This window comes from Haliotis cracherodii, unplaced genomic scaffold (assembly GCF_022045235.1).
Source record: "Haliotis cracherodii isolate W230 unplaced genomic scaffold, xgHalCrac1.p SCAF_8, whole genome shotgun sequence".
Classification (NCBI taxonomy): domain Eukaryota; kingdom Metazoa; phylum Mollusca; class Gastropoda; order Lepetellida; family Haliotidae; genus Haliotis; species Haliotis cracherodii.
In genome coordinates, this window is record NW_027266341.1 from 47561305 (window position 1) to 47585039 (window position 23735).

At 43.4% G+C, this 23735-nt stretch overlaps 2 protein-coding genes across 2 annotated transcripts; both read left to right on the forward strand.

The window, feature by feature from the left end:
- The first annotated feature begins 3820 nt into the window (after window positions 1–3820).
- LOC139450524 (uncharacterized) lies at window positions 3821–7599 on the forward strand. The gene is made up of 3 exons (XM_071232256.1): window positions 3821–3922; window positions 6740–6840; window positions 7149–7599. The coding sequence occupies exons 2-3, from the start codon at window positions 6762–6764 to the stop codon at window positions 7313–7315; spliced, it is 246 nt and encodes an 81-aa protein (XP_071088357.1). The 5' UTR covers window positions 3821–3922; window positions 6740–6761; the 3' UTR covers window positions 7316–7599.
- Window positions 7600–13393: 5794 nt separating this feature from the next.
- LOC139451022 (uncharacterized) lies at window positions 13394–20619 on the forward strand. Its single transcript, XM_071232838.1, has 2 exons — window positions 13394–13566; window positions 20202–20619. The coding sequence occupies exons 1-2, from the start codon at window positions 13394–13396 to the stop codon at window positions 20617–20619; spliced, it is 591 nt and encodes a 196-aa protein (XP_071088939.1).
- Window positions 20620–23735: the final 3116 nt, after the last annotated feature.

Here is a 23735-nt window from a genome sequence, read left to right on the forward strand (position 1 = left end):
CTCCAGTAGGTACAAAATATACCAGTATTCAGCCAGCCAGTATGTACTCATGCAGTCTTCAAGACATTAATATACGTAGCTATGAGGAGAGTTATAACTGTTACAGTTCTCATCACTGATCACTCAGAGTAAATGTGCGGGTAGGAATGGATAGGGCCTGAGTTGTGCTTTACGCCATGTCTGAGCAGCATGTCATGCATCACGAGGCTACAGCTATTTCCGGAATTTAAGGAATTACCGCAGGTCTCAAACGCTACTACATTGGCGGAACACACGAGCACGGGTATCGTCAAAATCAACAAATGATACTGATGAAGCCGAATCTAGGATTTGACCGCACGATCACTGAGGATCATTGCACGCTTTAGCAGTGCAGTTTTTTGCGGATTACATACATAGCCATAGAGAGTTTAAAATACCATGACGGAGTATTGTCTTTTAATTATAAGACGTTACTTGCAGAAGTAGTTATCGTCTGTCAATGGGGTTTCTGGGGGGAAATGCGGTGTCCGTTTTAACGAGTGTTCACTGTAAAATGGCAAATGACTCACAGGTTAACCTCATTTCGTTTCGTTTTCGCCACAGACAATAGTACAGTTATATGACGGGGGCCTTGAAATATTTAGGTCAGACAATCTAGTGATCGATATTGTGAGCAAGGATCACGCCGTCGGGGTACAATAAAACGTCATAAACCAAGTAACCAAGCCTGGCGGTTCATCTGTACATGTTAGATAACCATGTACACAACTGATGCCAAGAATTCGAAAAAAAAACATAGAATATGCCTTCAGTTGACTACTCAAGGGATTAATTCCTGACATGGATGCATTCATTGTGCAGAGTAGAACCGAGAGCAACAGATGATTTATTGAACCGAAACAGGATGTTAGTCATAAAAAGCAAGTTACAGAAAATAAGTGTAGTCAATGTCGAGATCAAATGTCCTTTCATGCATTCAATAATGTGTGCAATGTTGTTATTTTGTAGGATTTGCAGAAATAGACACATCTTTAGCTTTGCTCTATATCGATGTTTATTTTGTGGCTGAGATATCACTATAGCTGCGAACCACCACATGCTGGGTTATATGGTACATAGACACTGCCACCAAGTCATAACAGGCAATGAAAATATTTATAACGCACCGCTGCACTGGTAGGTTTAGGCCACGCCCCAAATAGGTTTGTTTTGTACTGTACCCTCACCTATTGTTCTGGATATAAGTGCAGTCACCATGATATATGCGAGACAATAGGGTATCTAAACAATCTAGTCTGTTACAGAATATCAAGTATAAGATTATTTTTATATACACGTGAGAGGGAGAATGCTACAAGCTATCTAGTCCCTGTACCATAATGCCAAGTGCTCAGTTAGGATAGACCATTTACACACATCATGGTTCTGAGTCAACAGAGGTGTAAAACAGAGATGCTTATTATCACCATTGCTGTTCAACTTGTATGTCTGTTAGAGACAATCAATACGTACAGTGCCGTGGCAGTATTTTTTATATCTTATCGCTAAAACAAGGAAAGTATGAATATGATAATGATATTGGTCAAAACTGTTAACCCACATCCAATCTTTGACCTTTCACCATCACTCCTACCATTAAATAATTAGTGTGAGAACAATTATTTGAAGAAAGCTGATCGTAGAAACCGCTAGCCGTGCTTGTGATACGATATAGAGGCGTGATGATACATAATGTCAGCAAGTTGTTAACCGACCAGGTCTTCACAACGTCTGTGTTCTTCGTGATGGTAATGAAAGGAGTGTACAATGTCTGTTTTGTTCTTTGTGATGGTAATGAAAGGAGTGTACAATGTCCGTGTTGTTCTTTGTGATGGCAATGAAAGGAGTGTACAATGTCCGTGTTGTTCTTTGTGATGGTAATGAAAGGAGTGTACAATGTCCGTGTTGTTCTTTGTGATGGTAATGAAAGGAGTGTACATTGTCCGTGTTGTTCTTTGTGATGGTAATGAAAGGAGTGTACAATGTCCGTGTTTTTCTTTGTGATGGCAATGAAAGGAGTGTACAATGTCAGTGTTCTTTGAGATGGTAATGAAAGGTGTGTACAATGTCAGTACTGTTCTTTGTGATGGTAATGAAAGGAGTGTACAATGTATGTGTTGTTCTTTGTGATGGTAATGAAAGGAGTGTACAATGTCTGTTTTGTTCTTTGTGATGGTAATGAAAGGAGTGTACAATGTCTGTTTGGTTCTTTGTGAGGGTAATGAAAGGAGTGTACAATGTACTCGCTATATTGAAGATGAAATGTGTGTGTACACATGCCTCGGACATTGAGGTCATGTCCGGTTAAATGAGTGTGTAACATACACGTACAGATATTGTAGTCAGGATGATGACAATGTCAACCGAGACCGCCCACATCCATAATCTGCTACAACCAAATCGACGGTACAGGAAAACAACGCCAACACATTTAGTGCATCGACCAACATCAAATCTACAAATCTTCTTTAGTCCGGTTGGTAATTTCATCGACCACCTTTTAACATATTTTGAAATATTTTCTTTTTAAAGTGCATACACTTGATAGAAATGTGACATGCTACAACGTGTATAACCTTTTGCAAATGGCAACTGAAGTAATAATTGCAAACGTATATCAACTACACGAACCTCATCAGTCAGCAAAAGAGGCATGTACACCTTGTTTAATCGCAAAGTCACATTATGTATAACATCTATATTGATCTGTGAATCTGAATTAGAACTAGCCCTTGCTCCTAGCAAATGAAACTTTTGATCTTCTAATAGCATCTAGAATAACAGTGTGACTATACTTATTGACAAGGACAGAACATTCCCCTAGAGAAACCATATGTTTTCTAAGATAATTTGTTCATGTGTAAATATTAGACTATTCAATATAAAAGTATGTACGATCTGTACTTTGTAAACGCTTTATACTTATCATTATTTTTGCAAGTATATTTTGCCGGCGACAGATATGTTGAAAAGTACACAATAATTATCATTATTATGAAGACCTCTGAAGTTTTCGTCTTTTTCAAATTCATCAAATCTAGTGATCACCCCTCGTTGGCATCCCTCCTCCACATTGTATGTAACATGTAGATAACAAGTTATGTATGTTATGTAGTGTCTTGTACGTGTAACATGATCCTTATTGACGAACTTCTATAACTTTTATCAAGCTAAAGCAGTATATTTCAACATGGATATAACTTTAAAAAGACAAAATGACATTTTTAAAAAACACCATCTGCGTTTTCGGAAATAACAATGAACTTGTAAAAACAATAACCGTATTGTTATTGCGTAGAATATGTAATGCATAGTTATGCATAGTTAAACATTTGAAAACTGAACTCAATAATACTCGTACATATGCTATAAAATATGATTTATTAGAGAAACTACCATATAAAATCTTCGAAAAATTATCATTGTGGTAGGGTTATGGTCAATTCTGGTGCAGTTCTTAAATCACAGTATAATTCAATATAATCGATCCCCCGTACGTTAAACATCAGATATCAACCTTGAGATATTCCTCTTTTAAAAACTAAACAACTTTAAGTGTTCAATTGAATTTGTGAAACTGTATGATTAACAGTCCGAGTAAAGGTCTTATTACAGACGTCAGTATTCCCTGCTGTCAACAATGTCTCCACGCATAATCACACATGTTGCCGAGTTCTTGCACAAAACAACGCACCAACCACAGTGACTTTTAGGACCTCATAACGAGGCAATGTAGACGTGTATGTATCACGTATGTTCTCCATCTCCTGCACCGTCAGAGGTCACATCTAGTCAGACCACCTTATTCAAATCCACAGAGGTCAATGAAACAGGTATATAAATACCGGTAGATTAATGAAGTTGCATTGCATTGTTGAAGTGGCTACGAATTTCATCTAGCGTAAGTTGAACTTTCTTTACTTCACTTTTATTCTTCTGCTAATTGTTTGTGTTGTTTTGTTTGTAAACTGTGACATTTGGCTTTTTTTATATCTCTTTACCGAAAAGTGCAAATATAGTTTCTCAATATTTGACGGTGCAAATATATTTTCTTCACAGAATTTCTGTTTACTTTTGTGAAGGTACTTTTGGTCTGTTTTAGGGTTAATGCGTTTGTGTTTCACATGGAGGAACCTGGTTCGATTCCTTAAATAGGCATAACATAACATGGCAACTGATATTACTGAATATAAACAAGACAAAGGGAAGACATTATGATCATGGATGAATAAATATTCCTAAATAGTCATTATGCAACAAACTATTTCGAAGGCCTCCGTGGCCAAGTAGTAGAGCGTCCGCCTTGAAGCGAAGAGTCGGTCCCCGGCCGAGTCGTACCAAATGACATTTAAAAATCGTACGCCCTGTCTGGCGCTCGGCATTAAGGGGCTAAAACAAGGACTGGTCGGCTCGGAGTCGGTATGCTGTGTCTCACTGGGGTATTCATGTTAAACTGGTATCTCAGTAGGCAAGTACTGTACAATCGGCATCAGTCCGGACTAGTACAAGCAGCACACACAAACACACGCGCAGGCACGTCGCTACATAATGCAACACTCTTGAACGCGACGTTAAACCCCATTTCACCTCACCAACAAATTATTTTACTGTATTTCCAAATATACTTTTACAATTTATTAGTCGACCGCTAATTGACGGTTGACATCCATTAATAACTTGGTTTCAATTCGTTAACAAAGACGTTCTCATTCATAACTTTTAACTAAGGTCAATTAAAGTTAAATGAGAAGCGTACAATGGTACAAATGTGCTTGCATTATTTGAATGAGGAACACCACGTTCTTCGATCCGTCTTACCCATTTCAAGATAAAAACATATATGTGTCGAGTAGATCCCCAGCAACCAGAGACTTGTTCGGGTGGTCAGGCCCGGTGATGTGCATGTCATCGTATCATAAATTTCCCAGATGCTCATAATATTAATCACTACTTTGTCTTGTCCAACAAAGACAACAAACAAAAACATTATTGTCTCCAGATTAACTCCGTATTTCCATATGTATGGGTATATTTCAATACAATGTTAATGGTTGATAATGATCAGTCAAAATTCAGGCTTATCTTAAATACCCCCTATTACGTTTCCATCAATATTTAACAATATATTTAAATGGCGGCCATATGCTCTATAATCAATATGTCTAACATTAATTTTCGTGTATATCAATACAACATATAGGTGATATAACCGAATTTAAAGACTCGATCGATGTCTTTTGTGCACGCATACATTAACATTTATTGATTGGTCACGTTTCTAATCATCAATAGACAAACATGTTACTGTCGTAGAATTACGCGTACGGTATCCATGGCTGTTGGAATTTAACCTCGTTCAACTTTGTGTGAGAACCTAAGAAGGCGAAATAATTTATATCGACCTCAGTGCATTTAGCACGGTCTGGATAATAGCATTTCTTAACACTAGTTGTCAGTTTCTATAGGTATTGATTGAGTGGGAAATTATCATTCTGACGCGGGTGTATTTCATCAGGAATAGGAACGATTAATGCCAAGCCCGTACATGTAGGTACTCAGCTGAAGTCAAAACTGTTCATATTAATCTGTCTGTATGACACCACCTCTCTCTCTGTCATAAGTATTTTACTCATAAGGCTGTATCATTGTTAAGTAATTATTTTCCCCCATCTAATCGCCTATTACTTCTTATTTTGTTTCATAACATTTGTGCATGCATTGTACATACGTGTATCCCACATCTATATTAGCGGTAAATGTAGTTTGATATTTCATTATCACGTTTAACAGTTAACACACCTTGGCATATAAGTCCAACAGAGATGACGAGGTGCACCATTACTAGCATTGAATTGTGCAAAGACATATTATGAATATTGGCTGGTGCAAACTTCCAAGTGTTGAGATAGTCCTACAAGTACTTTATCAGTCGTCCTTGGCGAGACCGTCATTAGGAGTATATACGCTTGAAGGGGAACTAAGTTTAGACAAAGAGGCAGACCTACATGTACAGTTTTCTTTCATACACTACTTCGTTGTTTTAAAAGTCTTCCGTTAATACGATAACAGTTAGTGATGCTTCAATTACAAGAGGCAATAGCTTCGTTGGACGCAAGGCACTAGCTACAACGTCCAGAACTACTCTGAAATTGTTCCACACCATGGACACCGTCACTGTCAGATGCTTAATAGTTATTTAGTCATGATGTAGGGTTATACTGATTATCACAAGGTAGCGGTGTGTATCACATAAATACAATCGAATCCCATTGTCTTGAACTCTGATGTGTTGAATTCCCGGTTGTGTCCGCTCCCGGCAGACGCTTACTATTTTCACCCCTATTTGAACCCAGATGAGTCGAACTGGATGTGTCAAATTTCCGGTTGTCTCGAACTCAATTTACAGTCGTAGAAGTTAAAAAATGTGTACAGATTTACCCTTATTGGTCCAACTCCAAAGTGTTGAAAAGCACAAGTTGGAGATTCTACAATTTGGAAAATATGCATATCCATGTAATATGTTTCTGTTGTTATAACTTATTATATAAATGTTATTTACTTAACATGTACAATGAGGCATGTTTGCTCCCTGAGGTTAGATGGCCGGGTGTGGAACCCCTTATAAGTCGAACTGTGTGTGTTGTCCGAGGTTGTTTCAGATATTCGGGTATTATTTTGAAAACAAAATTAAACATATCTTTCGTTTCATGCATTACAGAAGAGCCTAAAGAACAGTCACTATGAGGACACAGACGATTGTGATCATGGCGGTGGTGCTGGTATTTGCCTGCCTGTGGCAAATGGGTGACGCCCAGCCAAGTGAGTTTATAGTAGTTTGAGACATCTCCAATAAAACGTGTTTATGTGTAAATTGAAGAAACAAGATTCGTCGGTTTGTTTGAAATCTGCTTGATTCTATATTATGACTCTTTCAACATGTGTTGCCTGTCAGGTTAATGTCATTTTTGGGTGGCGGGGTAGCTTGTCTGGTCTAATCTATGACGACGAACGTGCCATATTTAAACCATAACGTTTACGTGTCAATAAAGGGTGTATTAATAACCATATTCTATACATTATTGTTTCATCGTTATGGAACATTATGTCATTAAATTTATCTTTCTCAGCCGTGGCTGTTACTACTAAAACCCCTACTCTGCCTGCTGCTGCTTCTACTGTTGCTGACGTAGTTGGCGATGATGAAGGCGACGATGAAGGCGATGACGATGATGGCGGTGATGATGACGGCGGTGATGATGACGGCGGTGATGATGACGGTGAAGGGGATGCCTAGTGATCCAATTCAATGGACATCATTCCTAAATAACATGGCGACACAGGTTTCAAGTATATTGGTTTCCCATTAACACAACACCGTGTCGTTCACGGCGATTTTATTTAATCTGAAGGACATGAGGGAATACGATAAAGCATACCTCAGCTATTATTTGTGAAACAGCACATATCGTGCGAATTGTTACTGTTTACAAAGACATGTTTCGATATGTTTAGAATTCTACCCTTCCATACGCTGTCTATACATTGTTGTCTTCATATGGAAATAAACACCTGATCGTCTTCTTTGTTTTGTCTACTTTGTTGAATGAGCGGGATTATCAGAAAGAATATGTTGGACTCAAATATAAGGAACTTCTAGTTATTTCATAAATAAACGGAGTGCGAGTTGTTTATCGTACAGTAAAACACTGCAGGGGGAATAAACCATGTCATATCTCTCCCACTTTTAGATGCGATCGTTCGGTCACTGCGTTTATCTGCGTAGCCCAGCTGCAGCTATGGGGAACAACTTACCATACACTTCCATCTAAAAAATTAACGTCGTCCAACATATGGCGTCATCAAGTTGCACAGCGCCTCATGGATTATTCTCCCTGCGGTCTTTTATTGTACGATACACAACGACCACGAGTCGCTTATTTCTTATGAGATATCAATATAATGTAGAGAGTCTTAAAGGACGTTATTGAAATGTACAAGCTTTAAAAATGTTTACCCGTATGTAAATAATGATGACTCGCTGATCATGAATAGAATCAGACCTAGGCAGTGTAGGACAAGTCCATTTTACGAACAGGTTGGTTAGGTTTAGTATTTCCCGCATATTCTAACAATCCTCACGTCGATTATCTGTACCTTTTTTCCTAATACCGATCCACTTTTGGACGCGATCGTTCGGCCACTGCATGCGTTTATCTGCGTAACGCAGCCACCTCTATGGGGAACACCTTACTAGACACTTCCATCTCAAAATCAACGTCGTCCAATATATGGCGTCATAAAGTTGCGAGGGCATATTCGAATCTCAAGAAATGACGTCATGATAGGACAATGTCTTATGGTGACATAAACCATGCTTCGTTCCTCACTGTTCTTTGCGATTAAGGGCGAAGCTATCATATAATAGATAAATACCAACTCTTTCAAACACTGGAGTTGGTATTTATGGGCACCCAACTAAATAACCAAATATCAGAAGATCATGGCAGACTTAAGTGATTGATTGATTGATTGATTGTTTGTTGTTTAACGCCGCACTCAGCAGTATTCCAGCTATATGACGGCGGTCTGTAAATAATCGAGTCTGGGCCAGACAATCAAGTGATTAACATCACGAGCATCGATCCACACAATTGGGATCGATGACATGCATCAACCAAGCCAGCGAGCCTGACCTCCCGATCCCGTTAGTCGCCTCTTACGACAAGCATAGTCGCCTATCACAGCAAGCTTGGGTTGCTGAAGACCCCGGACCCCTGTTCTATCCCAGATCTTCACGGGCATGACAGGCTTAAGATACGCAGTTTACTCTACCGGACCATTGCATGGTGGATTACATACATATAAAGTAAAACCCCGTTAATACGAACGGCACCGTGCCCTACTAAATTACCAAATATCCGAAATAAGAAATTATTAGGTCGGATTGGAGTGAGTTGTGCTAAACCGCCGCTTTTAACAATATTCCTGTTATATCATGATCACGACGTGTTAGCTTAATGAGTGGGGAAAGCAGGTCTTAGACGTTTACCACTTCGGTAAAACCCACGAGCACGGGTATGGTGTTCGATTGGGTTGAGATCTGGAGATCCCGACGGCCAGGGCAAGACGTCACTGTTCGCATTATGGAGATAATCTACCTTTACACAAGCTGTGTGCGGTGGAGCGTTGTCCTGTTGAAACAGCTACCTCTGAGGGAAAAAGATTAGAAGAAGGTGAGGTTGAAGAATTTGATTCATGTGGCGATTTGCTGTCAAATTCCCCTGAACCACAACCAAGTCAGATCTCGTGGTGTAGGATATGGTCCTCCGCACCATGACGAAATTGTCGAATTCACGTACACAATGTGGGGCAAAACCCTCATTTCGACGACGATAAACACGTTGTCTTCCATCTCGCCAGTGAAGAAGAAATCGTGATTCATCGCTAAACCACACTCGTCTCCAGTTTCTCAAATTCCAAGGCTGTAAGGTATGGCACCAACGCAAGCGTCGCTCTCGATGGATCTCTTGCAAAACAGGGACGATAACTGGTCTGGGTCGGATTCCAACCTCGCTAAGATGGTTCCTGACAGTCTGGTCCGATAGCCTCCTCAAACCAGGGATGCGTCCTTCAGGCTCCGTAGCCGTGGCATTGCGATGACGAAGGTGGAACAGTCGAATGTAGCGAACCTGTGCAGTCGACCGGTTCTCGGACGGTCTGCAGTGGAATTGAACTGTGTGTATTGGTCACAAAGGCGGAAAATGGTGATGTGGTGGACGTTGAAGTGGCGTGCAACAGAAGACTGCTATTGCCTTCTTTGGATACGTCCTATGGCGATGTTCCGATCGGAAGCGCTGAGTTTCAACATTTTCGAACTTGAAAAATGTTGACAATTGAATGACAAATTATTGGCATATGCTTGCCTTTTTACAGCCACTACCGCGAGTTACGAATGCCATAACTTGCACGTGCATTTTGCTTTACTGTTTTCCTCCATGACATTTTTGAGCACGTGTGAAAACAATGCTGTTTTAGACATTGCAAATCGAATATCAGGCCACCAATATTTTCCAATTACATATATCCAATTTATAAACCGGAGTTTTTGTGTAGTAAGGTTCAATGAACTACATACTACCTGTGCGTTTCTTTTTTCGAAAAGTGTACAGTAGAATAAAGAAGAACAAGTAATAAATTACATACGGATTATACATTGACGAATGATTGACAAGTGTCATCAACCAGTTAGCATTGTTTGCGTTGTCCAAATAATATATTTGTAAGTAATCTTGCAGATTTAGATTTAAGGCCGTGTTCATGCTCGTATGAATTAGAAATGACAATTTTATTGAGCATCATAAATGCATATATGATGCAGTTGAAAGTTATATATATACAATGGTATATGGTTCCCTTCAAACATGCAGGTAGAGTAAAATAAATCTCTTCATCTTAAAGTCACAGAAGCGACCTTCGAGAACGTCAATAACCCGTTACCTCAATCCTTGAACAATAGGAATGGAGGGTTATCTCTCAAAACGTCTACATGCCCAAACGGTTCGTTCCCAGTTAGTTCAAAATCCCCCAGTTTAGCTTAAATGCACAGGTGGCACCTGGCTGAACAATGGGGGATTACAGTATAGTCTGTTCAGTCTTCTGACAATTGCAGACACCAGACATAGTTTGTATGAAAAATAACAAAATGTATTTTATTTTTACATATAGATTTATTTCTACAAAATTTATAATAGTTTCCAGATGCATAAAAACACATGGCACTCACAGGACACTGGGTTACATATATTTAAAGTAGTCTGGAACTTCATGGGAGGCACCATGTTGATAAAACTTCTGTCGCTACTGGCCCCCAAGCTGGATCTCAGAACGGCACTATAATGAAACCTATTGACAAGGCATCTTAGATTTTCATAACTTTATATTATTCTTTTCTTTTAGTACAGCTTTATTGCCGGTGATAATGAAACTTAAATAAACGGAGTGAGGTGGTGTCGCCATATTTGATCAAACACAGTTTTATAAGAAGGACATTATGAAACACAGTTCTTACCAGAAACCTCTTCCTGGAATATTCTTGTAACTGGAATCGCTCCTTCTCTAGCACGCTTCTTCATGTCATGTCTTAGAAGACCCTAATGTCTACCTGATGGTTGTGGAGGTTCTTAATTATAAACGTAACTGGAATGTCATTCTTAGTGGCAGAGTAGTTGGACAACCAGTGGTATGATTTAGATATCTCCAATATGTCGTGTTGTTGTGGACGTCTTTTTGGTATACTGTAATGTCTTAGAGGTCGCCTTCTGCCTCGGCAATTTCGGCTGACCTGTCCCTCTTTGGGACTTGTGTGTGAATAGGGTATACATGTCTATTGCTAGTTATAGTATTCAAAGAATCTCTGTTTTTGTATCGATGTGACTTCTATTTTCGTATATTATCATTTTTATCCGTGGCTGCTCTGTTCATATATGTTCGAATTCTCAGAGTTAGCCTGGTCTACGCTATTGCATCTCTTGGCTTTAGGAGATATACGACAGATAGCGGATCTAACTTGTTTTAATCGATCCCGGGCTGGGGCATGGTCTTGACATTCCAGTACAAGTGATCAATGGATTCAGGTTGATTGCAAGATAAACAAACCTTGTCATAGTGCTTTATGTGACCGCGTCTGAGGCTTGAGATGGCTATTTCAACTTTCCTTTCATTTTAGTATGAGAATGGTTTTTGGTGGATCTTGGGTTGAAATATGCATAGTTGTCCTGCATCTCACTGGGCTTGCCATCTTTGGGCTTTGATTTTGCCTTTTATCTCCAGTTTACTAAAGGGGATAGGCTGTATCTCCGCTTTGTCTAGAGCTGGCTTCGCTAGTGTGTCTACTTTTTCACTTCCATAAATATCTATGTGAGACGGTATCCAACAAAGCTCCATCTGTTGTCCTTGTTCCGATTCGTATAGAATTCGTATATAATATTATTGACTGTGTTTGGCCTGGAGTTTGAGATTCTGTTGCTGATGGCTTGAAGTTCACTCAGCAAGTCTGATAGCATGTCCTGCAATACTGCGGCTAGATATTGTCTGTTTATTGTACTAGCATTTTATTTCATTTTCCAGTCTTAGTATATGATCTTGACACGTGTTTCCCTTCCTGAAGCCGCTTTGGTCAGGTTGGGTGTGGTTGCCAGTTTCAAGGTGATGCTTGGGCCTTTTTGAAACCGTGGCTTCCATTGCTTTTGCACATGTTTAAAGCGAGTGAGATCGGCCGACAAAAGTTAGGGAGGACTTCGTCTTTCCCTTGCTTCAGAAGCGGAATAACTGCAGCATGTTTCCATACTTTTGGGACTTCTCCTTTGGACCATATCGTGTTGTACAACTCAGAGAGTAACTCAGTGAACAACTCTGCTTGATCAGTTAGGTTTTTCAATATCTCGTTACTGGTTGTGTCAGGTGCAGTGCCAGTTCTATGTTGTATTGCATCATCAAATTCTGTCCCAGTAAATGGTATATTGTGTACCAGATGCCAGTTTTTGATATCTTAGGCACAAGCTTTTTTTCATGTTTGAATTCTTCGCTGCAATTTCTGATGCTGCAGTCAGATGAATCATTCCTGTCTTCTCATAAAGGACTGTGGGCATTAAAGTTACCAGTGATTATCCCATGTTTGCCTACTATTTGATCTGGTCCCGTCAGATCATCCGTGTTTGCTTTATGGGTAACCCTGTGATATATGTTAGCTATGTGTAATTCATTGCCATTTGCCAATTTCAGGGAGATTACTTGGGTTTCAAGGTTCCCTATGTGATTGCATATTTTGGAGGAACAGCTGTCGTGGACAAGGGTGATTAGGGGCTTTACCTTTTGTCGTAATGGAACAACCCAAGAGGTATTGGCATTAGGACTAGCCGGGACAAATGACTTGTGTTAACTTGACCTATGATAAAACAGTGGTTATTTTTTTTAACCACAACAACTAAGGGATTGTATATGCATCTAAGTAAGAGAAGTATATAGAAAACAAACTGGAGAAGAATATAGATACAAACTAAGGTGTAAAAGGGTAGAAAGAACACGATCTTGAGATAAAATAGGATTACAAGTACAGGTATATAATCTACAACAAATTCAGCATGGTTTATCACAATGGCTGGTTTAAGGAAGGTGGAACTTGTGATGTCAAAGAAAGATATCTCTGAAGTGCTAGTTGATGGTTATTAGACAAGAATATTCCGAGACAGACTTGCATTCACTGGAAGTGTGTAAAGTTTACTTGTAAAGGGAGATGTACCATTGCTGGCAATTCACTGAACATTCCCACCCTCCAGAGTATAGCAACGGACTCTGTTTTTATAGCACCACCAGGATGATAGCCCGCGCTGAAACCACTCAGAGACGTGCTCTGTACAACGCTGAAGTAACTAGACAGGACCCCGATCTGAACCCATTCCTGCCATCGTTGTGCAGCGCTGTGCACAGACACAGAAGGAAGACCACACCCACAGACAAGAGCTGGAAGAAGAGTGGACACAGCCATCAGTGATGGAGATGACAACAAGATCCTGGTCTTTTCAAACCAGCAACACAGTTGAAGCTCTACAGTCTGCTGAAACTATTATTCTACATACATGTTATGTTCACTGCCTGCCCTGACCTGTGGATGACGATGCACGCATTCCCTTGCCGCTGTAGAACCACCACCTCACTGATGGACCTTGTACAAACAGTAACTGAGGGGGCTTCTACAACCGCCTTAACAAAACCTGCCTCAAAGTCACCTTCAGATTTGATGTGAGTGAGTAAGTGAGTGTGGTTTTACGCTGCTTTCAGCAATATTCCAGCATTATCACGGCTAGGGACACCAGAAATGGGCTTCACACATTGTATCAATATGGGAAATCGAACCCGGGTCTTCGGCATGACGAGCAAAAGCTTTAACCATTAGGCTACCCAACCGCTCCTCAGATTTGTTGAGGTCATTAAGAGGACTGAAGCAGCAGACAAAGGCAAAGCTGGCACAGATATGACTTTGGAGCGGCCCCACCCAACAGGAAACGAGTTTACAGAGAAGCTGACAATAAATGTGTTTGTAATACATGTATAAATGAATTTTTATACATATGTTATACGTTCGTATTGTTATTTCTTTTGGGTGAGTGAGTGAGTTGGGTTTAACGCCGCTTTTAACAGTATTTCAGTTATATCACGGCGTGTCAGCTTAATGTGGGAGGAAAGCCCGAATTGAAGCAGGTCTCAAACGTTTACCACTTCGGTGAAACCCACGAGCACGGGTATAGTGCTGACAAACCTAGAAACATAATCGGGGCGAACCGGGATTCGAACCCACAATCATAGGTTTCTGGCGTGCCCAAGAGACGCAACTCTGCACAGCCAATCGCGGCGCCTTAGACGACTGGGCCACCCGAGTGTCTTTTGATATCAATGTATTAACGAGTGTTGGTGTATACAAAATTAACAGCTTATTATTTTGACGAAACTTGAAAGCATTATGTATGCCCGGAATAAGTTATTTCTGGAAAAAATGCAGTCACACAGACATTTGAAAGTTCAGAAAAATACAAATGTAAGATCAAGATAAGGATATTTTATGTGTGCGTCTGTAAATTTCTTTCATACGCAAAGGGACGTTACTCTAGTTTGTGAACTAATGGAAACCATGCGCTGTGAGCGGCAGACATGCCTGATGAGTTTTTGTTTGTTTGATTGTTTTTTGTTTAACGCCGCACGCAGCAATATTCCAGCTTTATGAGTCTGGACCAAACAATCCAGTGATTGACATCATGAGCATCGATCCACGCAATTGGGATCTTTTTCCACAGAATGGTGTATACAGTTTTCGTGCGGTGTACACAGTTTTCGTGTGCTGTGTGCATTGGAATATTGTTTCAGTAAACGTGGCAAACTATGTATGCATCATTTTATGTAAAGGTGTAACTTTAGTTTGAATTATTTATTGAAAGCTTTGGTGCCCAGTGAACCAATTCTTCATTTTTTATCTGTTACAGTCAAACGTCTCATTTCAGAAAAATGTGAGCGTGAGAAAGGCACAAAGAATAAATGGGATGCTAGAGGAATTGGCAGTTTGTTCATAATAAAAACGACGGTGTAATTTCTGTTCGCCAAACCGCCTACGTGGTTTGGTGATTAGAGCGTCTGCCAGCGGTTCCATCCACTTTCCGCTTCATTCCAAAAGACGTCAGTAAGCTGTGGCTGAGGAGGGTATCAATGTTAAACTTCGGCATGGCATCTCAATGGGGTACTGACACGATTTAACTGGCGTAATGCCGGATTAGTTCAACCATTTCACTACATCTCACTTCTTACCCTCTAGAAATATATATTAGCTGGTTATATAGATCACGGCAGTTTTGCATTATATCATTAAAAGTTTGTGGTGTTATGTAAATTTATTTATTTTCCTACTTGTATATCATTTTGATTCGCAGACGTACGTGCAGTCAGCGCGCATCTAACACACAGCCAACATGCAGCCAGCGCGCATCTAACACACAGCCAACATACAGGCAGCGCGCATCTAACACACAGCCAGCATACAGGCAGCGTGCATCTAACACACAGCCAACATACAGGCAGCGCGCATCTAACACACAGCCAGCATACAGTCAGCGCGCATCTAACACAGCCAACATACAGGCAGCGTGCATCTAACACAGCCAACATACAGGCAGCGTGCATCTAACACACAGCCAACATACAGGCAGCGCGCATCTAAAACAGCCAGCATACAGGCAGCGTGCATCTAACACACAGCCAACATACAGGCAGCGCGCATCTAACACACAGCCAGCATACAGGCAGCGCGAATCTAACACACAGCCAACATACAGGCAGCGCGCATCTAACACACAGCCAACATACAGGCAGCGCGCATCTAACACAGCCAGCACACAGTCAGCGCGCATCTAACACAGCCAACATACAGGCAGCGTGCATCTAACACAGCCAACATACAGGCAGCGTGCATCTAACACAGCCAACATACAGGCAGCGTGCATCTAACACACAGCCAACATACAGGCAGCGTGCATCTAACACAGCCAACATACAGGCAGCGTGCATCTAACACAGCCAACATACAGGCAGCGTGCATCTAACACACAGCCAACATACAGTCAGCGCGCATCTAACACAGCCAACATACAGGCAGCGTGCATCTAACACACAGCCAACATACAGGCAGCGCGCATCTAACACAGCCAACATACAGGCAGCGTGCATCTAACACACAGCCAACATACAGGCAGCGTGCATCTAACACACAGCCAGCATACAGTCAGCGCGCATCTAACACACAGCCAACATACAGTCAGCGCGCATCTAACACACAGCCAGCATACAGTCAGCGCGCATCTAAAACACAGCCAACATACAGGCAGCGCGCATCTAACACACAGCCAACATACAGGCAGCGCGCATCTAACACACAGCCAGCATACAGGCAGCGTGCATCTAACACAGCCAACATGCAGGCAGCGTGCATCTAACACACAGCCAACATACAGGCAGCGCGCATCTAACACAGCCAGCACACAGTCAGCGCGCATCTAACACAGCCAACATGCAGGCAGCGTGCATCTAACACACAGCCAACATACAGGCAGCGCGCATCTAACACAGCCAGCACACAGTCAGCGCGCATCTAACACACAGCCAACATACAGGCAGCGCGCATCTAACACACAGCCAACATACAGGCAGCGCGCATCTAACACACAGCCAACATACAGGCAGCGCGCATCTAACACACAGCCAGCATACAGGCAGCGCGCATCTAACACACAGCCAACATACAGGCAGCGCGCATCTAACACAGCCAGCATACAGGCAGCGCGCATCTAACACAGCCAACATACAGGCAGCGCGCATCTAACACAGCCAGCATACAGGCAGCGCGCATCTAACACACAGCCAACATACAGGCAGCGTGCATCTAACACACAGCCAACATACAGGCAGCGCGCATCTAACACACAGCCAACATACAGGCAGCGCGCATCTAACACAGCCAACATACAGGCAGCGCGCATCTAACACACAGCCAGCATACAGCCAGCGCGAATCTAACACACAGCCAACATACAGGCAGCGCGCATCTAACACAGCCAACATACAGGCAGCGCGCATCTAACACAGCCAACATACAGGCAGCGTGCATCTAACACACAGCCAGCATACAGCCAGCGCGAATCTAACACACAGCCAACATACAGGCAGCGCGCATCTAACACAGCCAACATACAGGCAGCGCGCATCTAACACACAGCCAACATACAGGCAGCGCGCATCTAACACAGCCAACATACAGGCAGCGTGCATCTAACACACAGCCAGCATACAGCCAGCGCGAATCTAACACACAGCCAACATACAGGCAGCGCGCATCTAACACAGCCAACATACAGGCAGCGCGCATCTAACACACAGCCAACATACAGGCAGCGCGCATCTAACACAGCCAACATACAGGCAGCGCGCATCTAACACAGCCAACATACAGGCAGCGTGCATCTAACACAGCCAACATACAGGCAGCGTGCATCTAACACAGCCAACATACAGGCAGCGTGCATCTAACACAGCCAACATACAGGCAGCGTGCATCTAACACAGCCAACATACAGGCAGCGTGCATCTAACACAGCCAACATACAGGCAGCGCGCATCTAACACAGCCAACATGCAGGCAGCGTGCATCTAACACACAGCCAACATACAGGGAGCGCGCATCTAACACAGCCAACATACAGGCAGCGCGCATCTAACACAGCCAACATACAGGCAGCGCGCATCTAACACAGCCAACATACAGGCAGCGCGCATCTAACACACAGCCAACATACAGGCAGCGTGCATCTAACACAGCCAACATACAGGCAGCGTGCATCTAACACAGCCAGCATACAGGCAGCGCGCATCTAACACAGCCAACATGCAGGCAGCGTGCATCTAACACACAGCCAACATACAGGCAGCGCGCATCTAACACAGCCAACATACAGGCAGCGTGCATCTAACACAGCCAACATGCAGGCAGCGTGCATCTAACACACAGCCAACATACAGGCAGCGTGCATCTAACACAGCCAACATACAGGCAGCGCGCATCTAACACAGCCAACATACAGGCAGCGCGCATCTAACACACAGCCAACATACAGGCAGCGCGCATCTAACACAGCCAACATGCAGGCAGCGTGCATCTAACACACAGCCAACATACAGGGAGCGCGCATCTAACACACAGCCAACATACAGGCAGCGCGCATCTAACACACAGCCAACATACAGGCAGCGCGCATCTAACACACAGCCAACATACAGGGAGCGCGCATCTAACACACAGCCAACATACAGGGAGCGGGCATCTAACACACAGCCAACATACAGGCAGCGCGCATCTAACACACAGCCAACATACAGGCAGCGCGCATCTAACACACAGCCAACATACAGGGAGCGCGCATCTAACACACAGCCAACATACAGGCAGCGCGCATCTAACACACAGCCAACATACAGGCAGCGTGCATCTAACACAGCCAACATACAGGCAGCGCGCATCTAACACACAGCCAGCATACAGTCAGCGCGCATCTAACACACAGCCAGCATACAGGCAGCGCGCATCTAACACACAGCCAGCATACAGGCAGCGTGCATCTAACACACAGCCAACATACAGGGAGCGCGCATCTAACACACAGCCAACATACAGGCAGCGCGCATCTAACACACAGCCAACATACAGGCAGCGTGCAACAAGCGCATAACCAATATATGCCAACGTTCATTTTGTGTTTATCTATCAGACAGCCAAACAAAACGAACGTAGAACAAGAACACAGTCCGTGTACATAGATCACACATACAGGACACAGTCAGCGTACATCCAGGACACAGCCAGTGTACATTGAGGACACAGTCAGCGAACATCCTGGACACAGTCAGCGTACATCCAGGACACAGTCAGCGAACATCCTGGCCAGTCAACGCACATCTAGGATAGAGTCTGCGTACCTCTGGGACACAGTCAGCGTACATCCAGGACACAGTCTGCGTACATCCAGGACAGAGTCAGCGCACATCTAGGACACAGTCAGCGAACATTCAGGACACAGTCTCCGTACCTCCAAGACACAGTCAGCGTACATCCAGGACACAGTCTGCGCACATCCAGGACACAATCTGCGTGCATCCTTCACAGAGTCAGCGTACATCCAGGATAAACCCAGCGTACATCTAAGATACAGTCAGCGTATATCTAAGACATAGTCAACGTGCATCCTGGACACAGTCTGCGTGCATCCTTGACACAGTCAGCGTACATCCAGGACACGGTCAGCGAACATCTAACACACAGTCAGCGTACATCCAGGACACGGTCAGTGTACATACAGTACGAACAAAGCGAACATCCAGGACACAGCGCGCACATCCAGGACACAATCTGCGTGCATCCTTCACACAGTCAGCGTACATCAAGGATAAACCCAGCGTACATCTAAGACACAGTCACCGAATCTGTTAGACATAGTCAACGTACATCATTCACACAGTCAGCGTACATCCAGGCTAAACCCAGCGTGCATCTAACACACAGTCGAGTTACATCCTTGACACAGTCAGCGAACATCCAGGACACAGTCAGCGTACATCCAGGACACAGTCTCCTTATATCCAGGACACAGTCAGCGAGCATCCAGGATAAATCCAGCGTACATCTAAGACACAGTCAGCGTATATCCAGGATAAACCCAGCGTACATCTAAGACACAGTCAGCGTATATCTAAAACATAGTCAACGTACATCCTGGACACAGTCAGCGTACATCCTGGATAAACCCAGCGTACATCTAAGACACAGTCAGCGTATATCTAAAACATAGTCAACGTACATCCTGGACACAGTCAGCGTACATCTAAGACACAGTCAACGTATATCTAAAATATAGTCAACGTACATCCTGAACACAGTCAGCGTACATCCAGGACACGGTCAGAGAACATCAAGGATAAACCCAGGGTACACCTAGGACAGAGTCTGCGTACACCCAGGACAGAGTCAGAGCATATCTAGGACACATCCAGCACATAGTCTGCGTACATTCAGGACTAAGTCTGCGTTCCTCAAGGACACAGTCAGCGTACATCCAGGACACAATCTGCGTACTTCGAGGACAGAGTCAGCGAACATCCAGGACAGACTCTGCGTTCCCCAAGGACACAACCTGCGTTCCTCAAGGACACAGTCAGCGTACATCCAGGACACAACCTGCGTACTTTGAGGATACAGGCAGCGTACATCCAGGACACAGACAGCGTGCATCCAGGACACAGTCTCCGTACAACCACGACACAGTCATCGAACATCTAGGACACAGTCAGCGAACATCCAGGACAGAGTCAGCGAACATCCAGGACACATTATGCGTACATCAAGGACAAAGTCAGCGAACATTCAGGACACAGTCTGCGTTCCTCAAGGACACAGATAGCGAACATCCAGGACAGAGCCAGGGAACATCAAGGACACAGTCAGCGTACATCTAGGACAAAGTCAGCGAACATCCAGGACACAGTCTGCGTTCCTCAAGGACACAGTCAGCGTACATCAAGGGTAAACCCAGTGTACATCTAAGACACAGCCAGCGTATATCTAAGACAGAGCCAACGTTCATCTAAGACACAGTCAGTGTACATCCAGGATAAACCCGGCGTACATCTAAGACACAGTCAGCGTATATCTAACACACAGTCGGGGTACATGCTTGACACAGTCAGCGAACATCCAGGAAACTTTTTAGCGTACATCCAGGACACAGTCAGCGTACATCCTGGACACAGCCAGCGAACATCCCGGATAAACCTAGCGTACATCCACGACACAATCAGTGTACATCCAGGACAGTCAGCGCACATCCAGGACACAGTCAGCCTGTATCTAAGACATAGTCAGCGTACATCCAGGACAGTCAGCTTACAACCGGGACACAGTCAGCTCACATCCAGGACAGTCAGCGCACATCCAGGACACAGTTAAAGTACATCTAAGACACAGTAAGCGTACATCCAAGACACAGCCAGCGTACATCTAAGACACAGTCAGCGTACATCCAGGAAACAGTCAGCGTACATACTGGACACAGTCAGCGAACATCTAAGACAGTCAGTGTACATCCAGGACATAGTCAGCGTACAATTTGGACAGAGTCAGCGAACATCCAGGACACAGTCTGCGTACATCCAGGACACGGTCAGCGAACATCTAACACACAGTCATCGTACATCTAAGACACAGTCAGCGTACATCCAGGACACAGTCAGCTTACATCCTGGACAAAGTCAGCGAACATCCAGGACACGACCAGCGTACATGCAGGACACGGTCAATGTACATCTAAGACACGGTCAGCTTACATCCAGGACACAGTCAGTATACATCTAAGACACAGTCAGCGTACATCTAAGATACAGTCAGCGTACATCTAAGACACAGTCAGTGTACATCTAAGACACAGTCAGCGTACATCTAAGACACAGTCAGTGTACATCTAAGACACAGTCAGCGTATATCCAGGACACAATCAGTGTACATCCAGGATAAACCCAGCGTACCCAGCGTACAGTCAGAGTACATCGAGGACAGTCAGCGTACATCCTGGACACAGACAGCGAAATTCCCGGATAAACCTAGCGAAACATCCTGGACACAGTCAGCGTACATCCAGGACACAGTCAGTGTTCATCCAGGATAGTCAGTGTACATCCAGGACAGTCAGCGTACGTCCAGGACACAGTCAGTGTACATCCAGGATAGTCAGCGTACATCCAGGACAGTCAGCGTACATCCAGGACACACTCAGCGTACAACCAGGACAGTCAGCGTACATCCTGGACACAGCCAGCGAATATCCCGGATAAACCTAGCGAACATCCTGGACACAGCCAGCGTACATCCAGGACACAGTCAGTGTATATCCAGGACACAGTCAGTCTACATCCAGGACACAGTCAGTGTACATCCAGGACACAGTCAGTGTACATCCAGGACAGTCAGCGTACAACCAGGACACAGCCTGCGTACATCCAGGACACAGTCAGCCTGTTTCTAAGACATAGTCAGCGTACACCAAGGACAGTCAGCGTACAACCAGGACTCAGCCAACATACATCCAGGACATAGTCGGCATGCAGTCAAGTTCCTACAACATACACAACATCTTCATGAAAACTTGAGCAGATATTGTGACATTGTGGCAATATGTTACAGCATTGGCCCTTTTAGTTAACTTTAATTTCGGGTTCAGTTTTTTTTAAAAAAAGCAACTTTGTTCTGAGATAATAATAATTCCCATATTCTCACTAGTACTTTGTGTAATGTCTACTGGGTGTATCCGATAGATGTGGTTGAAAGTTTATTGACAGTGTTAGATAATATGGACACTATTAGGCTCTTAGTCACTTTATGATTAGAATTTTCACATTTACACATCCCACATACAACTAACACCCAACCAATTTTCACGCAGCCATCACACAGCTACCACACAACCAACACATTTTACCACACAGCTAGCACTCAACCGGCAGAGAGCCAACACACAGCTTCAACAGAAACCAACAGCGTACAGCCATCACATATCCCACATACTACACACATCCATCGTACAGCCGTCACACATCCTACACACATACAACACACAACCATGCAACACACTTCAGCGTACAGGCATCACATACCCCACATACAACCAACACACAGCAAAGACACATACAACACACAACCAATACACATTCAGTGTACATCCATTACACATCCCAGATACAACTAACACCCAACCAATTTTCACGCAGCCATCACACAGCTACCACACAACCAACACATTTTACTACACGGCTAGCACTCAACCGGCAGAGAGCCAACACACAGCTTCAACAGAAACCAACAACACACTTCAGCGTACAGCAATCACATATCCCACATACCACACACATCCATCGTACAGCCGTCACACATCCTACACACATACAACACACATCCATCCACATACAACATATAACCAACACACAACCAGCACACAGCCAACACACATACAACACACATCCATCCACATACAAGATACAACCAACACACAACCAACACACATACAACACACAACCAACACACAACCAGCACACAACCAGCACACATACAACACACATTCAGCGTACAGCCAACACACATACAACACACATCCATCCACATACAACATACAACCAACACACAACCAGCACACAACCAGCACACATACAACACACATCCATCCACATACAAGATACAACCAACACACAACAAACACACATACAACACACAACCAACACACAACCAGCACACAACCAGCACACATACAACACACATCCATCCACATACAAGATAAAACCAACACACAACCAACACACATACAACACACAACCAACACACAACCAGCACACATACAACACACATCCATCCACATACAAGATACAACCAACACACAACCAACACACATACAACACACAACCAACACACAACCAGCACACATACAACACACATACATCGTACAGCCATCCACATACAACCAACACACATTTAGCTTACAGCCATCCACATACAACATAAAACCAACACACACACAACCAACACACAA

Excerpts from the sequence above, each read along its gene's own strand:
- LOC139451022 (XM_071232838.1), top strand. The coding sequence starts at position 13,394 with ATGATAGCCCGCGCTGAAACCACTCAGAGACGTGCTCTGTACAACGCT. Across the intron at positions 13,567-20,201 it reads AAGAGTGGACACAGCCATCA|GACACAGTCAGCGTACATCC; the intron begins GTGATGGAGATG and ends GCGTTCCTCAAG.
- LOC139450524 (XM_071232256.1), top strand. The coding sequence starts at position 6,762 with ATGAGGACACAGACGATTGTGATCATGGCGGTGGTGCTGGTATTTGCC. Across the intron at positions 6,841-7,148 it reads AATGGGTGACGCCCAGCCAA|CCGTGGCTGTTACTACTAAA; the intron begins GTGAGTTTATAG and ends TATCTTTCTCAG.